The following is a 9,316-nucleotide window of genomic DNA, read 5'->3' as shown; positions in this document are numbered from 1 at the left end:
TAGACAGTTGGCTATTTCACTACAACTCCCAGCATCCATATCGACAACGTGATTGCGTTCGTGAAATGTAACCGCTTGCCGTTGGTGTATTATGGTATGTCGACGGAACTCAAAATGCGCATTATGTAATTCATTATTAGATTTGTATTAAATTCAGTAGAAATCTGTTTTATTTTAGATGTAATTTTGGTATAATCTAGGTTGCTTTTGTATCTGTAGAACAACGAAATGTGGTTAATATAAAAGGTAGGAACTATAATTTGTTACAAGATTGGTGCAGTCGAGTAGGATTCACAGTAGGACCAAAACAGTGACAGATGGCGTGCTAGAAACGTACGTAGAAATGACAAAAGTTTAAGGTTTTTCCTACATTCAAATCTCTCCGGACTACATCGACATATACCTCACATAAAAACAAAACAAGCCAAGGTAAGGTTTACTGGCACTTTTAAGAGATTGTCCTGAATATCAGCAGTAATAAATTGTATGTGGTTAATTGAGCGGTTATGTAGCCTTTAATGAATACTAATTCTTCACTCTTTCTTTCTATTTGAATCTAGATACTTTAAAAAAATAAGCTACTGCTATGGACGCCATGCAGAGGAGAGTTATTCAGGAGGACATGGTTCAGTACAAACTCTTCTTGATCCAGCCAGACGGTTCAACTTCACAGCAGACTGAGGAACATCTCACACATCTGGTAGAGGAGATTTTGGCAAAGGTTGCTCCACTCCTGATAGAATACATCTGGCAGCATCAGTCATTCAACCTCAAGTATAATCCTGAGAAAGGTACAGTCTTATCAACACCTCAGAGAGTAATCGATTTAAATATATTAGTACACTCTGGCTTTTCTTGGTTATGTTACCCAAACTAAAGACTGATTTATGTTATCTTTATCGACAGGTGGTGCCCCTGCTCACATTGGAGGTAGCACTCAGTTTGGGGATAATGTTGAGGACGAATGGTTTGTTGTTTACCTCCTGCAGCAAATTACAGAGGCTTTCCCAGAACTTGCAGCCAGGTGAGACTAAATGTTCATATATAAAAAAAAAAAAATGTAAAAACTAAAGATTTGATTGTCATTGTATAGTGCGTAAACATGGATCACTTTCAGGTGTCATTTGCTTCTCTTTGTCATGTTCGTGTGTGAAGAGTTGAGGACAATGACGGAGAGTTTCTTCTGATTGAAGCAGCAGATTATCTTCCCAAGTGGCTGAATCCAGACACCAGTGAAAACAGGGTGAGCTGACCATGAGATATTATTGTTGTTGTCTTTTTTATGCTTTGTGGTCTTTTGTTGTCTTTATCACTGTTGATATATCTAATTTAAAGGACCATACCAGTGGATTTACATGTCTTAGCCCTTGAAATGCAAATCACACATATTTCCCTTTTTTACTTCTGAACATTTCCCAAAGTATACCATAAAATTGTCGATTGATATCCCAAACCTTATTTGTTTGATTTGAAACGTGTGGTAATCATCACTATCTACATTTCCGTTATGAGCTGGCGTCAGACTAGTTTCAAAACTTTTCCTTGTTGGCATGTTGTAAGACAAGATGATTGCAAAAAATTGATCATGTAACAAAAAAATATATCTCACCGTATGTTTTCTATAATAATTTTCCTTATTATTGTTTAGTTTCATGGCTCTGCTAGGTGATGTTAATACTTTAGTGGAATATAGTGTTACAGGGATGACGTGTTTTTGTAGGCCAACCCCGGAAGTTCCCACTGCATCCCACTGGTTCCCTCGACAAAAAGCCAGTAAATTAAATTGCCAGAAGTAAAAGTTTAAGCCTTGTACTCATTCTCTTTTGCAGGTCTTCCTCTATAGGGGAGAGTTACATATTCTGCCCTGTCCCTCAAAATCCAGTCCAGTGGGGGTCTCAAGAGATGAAGTACCAACTGAGGCACAAGCTGCAGCACTGCTCTCCACCCACCCAGAGGCGTGTCAGGCAAGCCCCAAGATTTGTTCAGCCCTGAAGAAGCGTTTCGAGGGGTGAGAGGACGTCTTCACTTGTTAAAAGTCTATTTTTAATACACAAATGTGTTGCAAATTCAACATCATTGACAAGCATATATGCTTTCCACTAGGGATGCTCCGATCCAATCCTCACTGTCTGTGTCTGTATGAGACTAGTCAAATAGAATATTGAAAATTATAAAGGTTACATGATAAAAACAATAGCAACATTAGCCCTGTGGTCATGTTAGCTCTGTTTTCACACTAAAGAGGAAAAAAGTCAAATGTCCAAATGCATAGTTTCAAGTTGCAGAATCAGTGTTGGATACTTTTTCACTACAGACTCAATAAAACATTTGCAGAAGTATAAGAATAGCTTATTAACAGACTCATACATATGTTATGTAAGTGGATGAAAAGAATATCTGTTAAAGTATCACAAATGAAAAGAAAATCAATCTCCTCTCCACTTAGGTACCCAGAGAAGATCAAAGCTGGCCTCCATCGTGCTCATTGCTTCATACCTTCAGGTATCGCCATGGTGTTAGCACAACGACCAGACCTGGTCGCTCCTGCAGTGTCGGCCTTCTACCTGCGGGATCCAGTAGATCTGCAGGCGTGTCGAAGCTTCACCACCTTTCCTCCTGACACAAGAGTCCTCACCTCGGTAAACACACCTGAAGATTTATGATTGTGGCGATTTAGGCGAGGAAAGGAAATGATTTCTAAATACGGCTTCTGTGTTGTACTGTAATCACTGTTTGGGTTTTTCATTAGTATGTTTCAGCTTTTGTGAAATGTCTTCAAAACTTTTATGCAAACTATAACCTTGTACAATACTGTATTTTATATGTGTTCGCAGGTGACATTCACCCGTTGCCTGTACGCGCAGCTGCAGCAGCAACGGTTCACCCCCGACCGGAGGAGCGGCTTCACCCTGACTCCTGACGCTCATCCCCAATACAAAGCACAGGAGCTGGGCATGAAACTGGTGAGCCATCATCTCTGTTTCCTCTTTATTCTGAACTGTTTTTTGATCATTAAACTATTGCATTTGGTTGAACACAAGGTGGCCTTTCAGTGTTGTATTTGATTATGTGTCTGTTTGTTTCTCCCAGGCCCATGGCTTTGAGATCCTGTGCTCTAAGTGCAGGCTGCCATCATCAGAGCCTGATGCCCCCATCAGTTGTAACCCCCAGTGGAAAGGCTTCATGGACAGTCTGAAAAGGAACGGCTTCTTCCGGGTTAGTCTCACTTCTTTTTGTTCAACAGGAAGCCACATCTGGAATATTAATGTATAAAGGTACAAATATGCATCATACATTTATTGTTCTCAAATGCAGGAAGAACTGGAAGGTTCGGCTCATTACAGAGAACTGACGAGATCTGCGGAAAACTTCTTCAAACTGTCTGTCTCCTCAGAATCAAGGTGAGCACTGTGGCGGTGCATGCGTGTGTAGGAACACCGTGTCAATATGTTTGCCTGTGACATCCAAGTGTATCTGTCTGAATGTCCCTATTGTGTGTGTGCTCTCTCAGTGCTTTGTCCGCGGGTGAGGAGGTTCTCCAGCTGCTGCAGACCTGCAGTCCTTCAAACTTGGAGGAGCTGAAGAAACAAGAGTCACAGCTCCCCCAAGAGGACAGTGAGTGAACATGTAGCTCCAACAAGGAGGTTATGTTTTCCATTTGGTTTGTTTGTTTGTCTCCTTGTCGGCAGGATTACGAAAAGAACTACTGGGCAGATTTTCTTGAAATTTGGTGAAAGGGTGAAGCAGGGGCCAAAGAAAAAGCGATTACATTTTGGAGCGGATCCAAATCACGCATACACATTATTTTTCACTTTTGTTAACATTGTGAGACAGGGCATTTGGCGTTGACGAAGGTCTGCACTCTCAGAGGGCCCGTTCTACTTTTAAAATGAAACACTCTTAAAAGTTATTTGTAAAAAGTTTGTAGATTCATCCTTTTAAAAACACAACAACCTGAATGTGTCTGTTATATTTGGGTAGAATGGTGACCAGTCCGGACAGCCGAAATAAAGTCATCAGAATGTGTCAACGTAGAAACGTAGAGAGTGATTTAACTTTGTACTACTTTACTTACTTAATACATATAAAGTAAGGCTTATATGTCATTGCTAGAAAGTAGATATTGCCTTTTGTCTCTGCCACCTGGGATTTTCTGATTCCTGCAATTTCTTTCAGTTTCTGTCCTTTTGGTATGCATCCTCCATTCTCTACCATTTCTCCATTTCAAGTATTTCCCATGATGGTTTGTCTTTGCGCCCATCTCCAGGTGACAGCTGGCTGGATATCACAACTCAGGATTTGGAGCGTATGTTGCAAGAGAGGAGCGGGGGCAGAGCTGATGTTGGCAGCCGAAACTCCAGCTCGACCAAACAGACACAGCATGTCGAGGGTGCAGAGGAGAGGAGACGGGAGATGGAGGATGACAAGGAGAAAGAGGAGGCCGGGTACAGTCTGGTAGCAGTCAGTCAGGGGATGAAGAACTTCCTCAGCGCCATGTCGTCGCATGAGGGTGCAGAACTGCCCTGGTGAGACAGACTGACTGACTATCTGGCCAGTAAACCTGATTTTGACAATATTGAATTGTAATGAATAGAAAAACACACCCACACATGTTGGAGGACAGTTAATCTAACCATGGTATACATTGTAGTAGGTTGTAGCACGTAATGCATCGTTTTCTCTTCATGGTCCGTCTGTTCAGCTAATGCTCGTGCATTCACACTCCAGCCTGTCTCGCTAATGTATTCCAATGTGCATCCAAAAGTCTTTCAGTTCAGGTTTGACATCGTTCCTCTTTTTGTGTTCCAGGAGCAGTTCAACTCAGCCTTTTAGTTTCGAGCCTGACTCCATGGCCAATGCACTGGACAGACTTCTAGGTATGTAGTTATGAAAGACGTGGAACAGTAAAAAGAATAATGAGTAGAAACATGCCACATCTTCCTCTGTCGTTTAATTTGTATAGGAAGCACAGAAGAAGAGCTGGATTCAGATGATCTAGATGATGACGATGATGATGATGATGATGGCGAGGATGAAGAAGAGATGGAGGAAGAGAAAGAAGTGGGCTCCTCTGGTCACGCAGAGATGAACGGGGCAGACAGTTTGGACGGTCTCAGAAGATACATGGACCAAATGGATGAGGAGCTGATGAGCACTAATATAGGACAAAGCTTCAATCTGACGGTAAATTATACAATTCCATTTTCCCAAATGTTCAGCCTCAACCTGAATATATTATTCATTTTTAAAACATAGGTGAAATAATAGACGTGTGTACTTCTGAATCTAGTTATTGGCAGGGTCGGGGGGGGGGTTACTTTAAAAATGTATTCTGAACTTTTGTTTGTAAGGCAGAAAAGGGGAACAACATGTTATGTCTTCCAGCTGTGAAAATGCAGTAATCATCCAAGCACTCCAATCTTTGAAACATTAGTGTCGCCAGATTCTTTCTTTTAACTAACAGCAGTACCATTTATAAATCAAATTAAATTAACATAAACTGTGTTCTGTTTGCTGGACCAGAAATTTGTATTATTTCGCTCAAATACTACAGACCGTCTTTTCACGCTGGGCTGCCTCTCAGCAAAAAGGACAATCTTGTGCAAATCATCCTGCTTTGCAATAACTTTCACTGTCCTGTTACGTTGTTCCCTTTTCTGCTTTACATACAGAATAATTTCCTAGTAAACACATTATATTTCACTAACGTTAGAGGCCATTGTGTGAGACTTGTTTTGGTAATGTGTGCACATAGTGGTAGTATATCCTTCTTTATTTTTAATAAATGTGTCGGAAATCAGATTGTTTTTGTAACAGATACTGTTACTTTTTTTGTATCCTAAGTACGTAACACCGTTCCATTTATTCCGTCACTCCCCAAGCCTGGTTATGGAGCCTTATGTTTTACTATATTTGTCCTTTCTGCAGAATAACAACAAGGCAGGCTTGGACAATGGCTCCCCTCATCCCTCTGCCACGAACAGTTTCCCGAGGGATGGAGGGATGGAAGAGACGGAGGAGGAGATCCAGCCTCTAGACGTCGATCTCAATCTGGTCACAAACCTGCTGCAGTCCCTGAGCTGCCAGGCCGGGCTGGCCGGACCGGCTTCTAACCTGCTGCAGAGTCTGGGTATTCACCTACCACCCAACTCTGACACCTCGTAAAGGACAGGAAACGGTGTCAGTCACTGAAACATGCAGCGAGGATCAGCATTTACAGTTGACGAGGCGACTCTTAAAACTGTTTGGCAAAGCACCGCTGGATGTCGGAGATGTCCTGTGGAGCTTTTATTGAAAACAAACACAGTTTTGTTTACATTTAGTGTTTCTCACTGAAACTTATTGTGCGCTCTGTAAGACTGTATTCTTTCTTTCCTACATCATGAAACATTAGCAAACATCTTTTGGATTGGACATGCAGTATTTGTAGTTTACAGTTAATATTAAATACACACAAACACAATGTGTCATGCATTAGCACACGATACATTAATCAAAAATACACGACTCGCCAAATTAGCATAGTGAAATTATGTACAGGGTTTTACAATATGTTTTTCTTTTTGGTCCATATTGGTGTGCAAATTGTGGTAAAAATGTTTTTAATATAGCATGTTCCCATCAATGATGTGTGATGGGAACATGTTTATGGCAGCGTAGAAAGGAATGCATTCATCTTCAGTTATGCTTGCAGTGTAAATACAGATTGTTTTATTCATGTTCCTTAATCAGACAAACGTATTCTCTGATCATCTTGATCTGAATTTGAATTTGGTTGAAAAGTAATTTGGAAAAAGCACATTTGAGGAAGGATGACGCAGAACTCCTACTGCAGATGCATAACAGAAAAAGTCTTCTAAGCAAGTTATTATGTTGCATGTTGGTTTACAGCTGATGAAATGTTGTTGGTGTGATTTTTAAGCACTTTTGGTTTGGTAGAAACAGAATAAATATTTTTGGAAATGAATTCTTATTTCAGTTTATTCAATATAAAATATTTACCTAATGTACATATTTAATTGTAATACATACTTCGATGAAGCTGAATAAATAATAACCTATTATTAAATTAGGACATCATTTAGCTTCTGGTAATAACTTAATGTAGACTCAAAGAGATATGTGTCAACACTATTAATCTCCTTGCTCATCGCGATCCCTTATCTAAGAAACTTTAGCAGTCAGATTCATTCAAGAGCATCAAACAAACCTCGGGTTAAAAATTGATTTTAGTCAAGGATCTGAGTTTAAATATTTTTAACACCGTTAAGTGAAAGCAATAAAACATGTTGTGTTCACATTCCTCATCTGAAAAAGCTGTCGGAATCATTCAAGGACAAACATGGTAGTTTAAATCTGTCAATTTTATAAATACTGTTAAATAAATAATTTCACATTTACAGTCGGGGCCCAAAAGTCTGTGTCCACTATCAAGAACTCTGTTATTGTTTATCAGACGATGATAAAAAAAAAAGAAGCCAGAATTCTCTTCGAATGTCCAAAGCTTTTGCATGAATAAATGAAAAAAGGTGCTTGTTATTTTCTGCAGCTCTAAATTAACATTTCTATTGTTTTACTGCTGATTTGGGTCACTGGGTTTGAAACTGCTGCTCTCCCATTAAAGCCACGGTCTGTCTGTCATTGTGTTTAACAGTTCCTCATGTTCTTTACCTAACTAGAACAGGCCAGTCAGGTGTGTTGGTTTGTACAGGTCCTCTCTTGCTTCTCCCGACATTATCCCAAGCAACAACAGAAGTGACGATAGTGAAGAAAGAGAGATGCATTAAGGTCATATGTTAGTATTTCAAATATATATGTAATGCAATAAAACTCTTGATTTATGTCATCTTGACCTATCAACTGGGCACAGGTTGAGAAAATAAAATAAAAAGATAAAAACATTTATACTGTTGGACCCAACAAATCATTAGCTTGTTTTGCGTTTGCAATATGATCTGTATTTTATGACACTGGTCATAGGTGTGTATTAAATTACAATGTGTGTATGTCGCATTAAAACAAAGCAGTCAAACAGTTGTCTTAATCCTTTCAAGTGAAACTACAAAAGCTGGAGGAACGGCTGCACCACCTGCCTTGCTGAGTGTAGCACAGCAGCAGCAGGCGGTGAGACACACAGAGCCGTCATACCGACCAGGAAGTTCAGCACCATCCCCAGCAGGAGAATAGCGAGCAGATATCCATGGAAGAGCAGACATTGCCAGTTGCCGTGACTCAACACCTGCCAGGGACTGTCTGGGTGCAGCAGCCACAGGAGGCCCAGCACCCAGCTCTGGTTGACCAGCTGGGTGTAGTAGATGTCAAAAATGGAGGCTTGGGCATCGGGGGAGTGGCGGCGCTCAGCCTCGGACACTTTAGCGAGCCAAGTGAGAGACAGACTGTGGAAGATTAAAGCCAGAGGTGCATACATGTATTCCAGAGGCTCCACACCTGACAGACCCTGGGAGGCTGCAGAGAGAGAGAGGGGGAGTTGATAAGATGTCAATTTGTTCTGCGGTGAAGAACCATCAGTTTCACCTCTAAATAACATTTAACCGTGTTTACCTGTGATGACAAAAGATGTCCCACCCAGGATAGAAATAAGTACAGAGATTTCGATCAATGGAGGGGATGCCAGCTTCTGAGGGAAACTGAAACCCACAGTTACCATGGGCAGCAGAGGCAGGACGAGGGGGAAGAGGCCGGCATAGGAGCTGCCAGCCTTGGCCCACATGGCCAGCACAGCATGGGTGCTGTTACAGATAGAGGGCACCAGCACCCTCTCACCCAGGGACCTGGAGTAATGTTTCAGCGGCACCAGACCCAGGACATGGAGGAGATTTAAGAATAAGAGAGAGACCAGAACCTGGAACAGATAATGTCAATATAAAGAGTTACAGTGTATATAAAAACCCCAAAGCACTGAAGACTCAAATAGAAGGCTGATATGATGATTAGATGCTTAGTAGGAGTTTGACAAACAAACTACACCATCCGCTACAGCTCATGTGGTTGTGGACATGAGGCAGATTTCAGAGAGCGTTAAGCATAGCAACATCTGTATCTCTTAAAGGGCCAGTGTGTAGGATTTAGGAGGCCAACGCCATGTGTTGATAATGAAACAACAGAGAACCTGTGTTATGCGTGTGATTCCAAACTTATGGAAATCCTTGTACGATTGGTTGAGCTCCTAATCTATAGATATAGAATCCTTCGACTTTAAAACTATACAGTTAGGAGTAATCTTGAAGAACAACACATTTCTAGTTAATAATATAATTTTCATAATAAAATACTATATACATAAATGTTGTTTTAC

The 9,316-nt window shown here is 40.8% G+C and overlaps 1 protein-coding gene across 1 annotated transcript; it reads left to right on the top strand.

The window, feature by feature from the left end:
• Positions 1 to 91: 91 nt before the first annotated feature.
• On the top strand, positions 92 to 7,548 carry ecd (ecdysoneless homolog (Drosophila)). Its single transcript, XM_029449468.1, has 14 exons — positions 92 to 429; positions 561 to 791; positions 907 to 1,024; positions 1,156 to 1,243; positions 1,830 to 2,008; positions 2,447 to 2,639; positions 2,835 to 2,963; positions 3,091 to 3,216; positions 3,316 to 3,401; positions 3,512 to 3,615; positions 4,268 to 4,526; positions 4,810 to 4,877; positions 4,964 to 5,184; positions 5,929 to 7,548. The coding sequence occupies exons 2-14, from the start codon at positions 587 to 589 to the stop codon at positions 6,163 to 6,165; spliced, it is 2,013 nt and encodes a 670-aa protein (XP_029305328.1). The 5' UTR covers positions 92 to 429; positions 561 to 586; the 3' UTR covers positions 6,166 to 7,548.
• Positions 7,549 to 9,316: the final 1,768 nt, after the last annotated feature.

Source organism: Cottoperca gobio, chromosome 15 (genome assembly GCF_900634415.1).
Source record: "Cottoperca gobio chromosome 15, fCotGob3.1, whole genome shotgun sequence".
NCBI lineage: Eukaryota > Metazoa > Chordata > Actinopteri > Perciformes > Bovichtidae > Cottoperca > Cottoperca gobio.
This window is presented reverse-complemented; position numbering and strand designations above follow the sequence as displayed.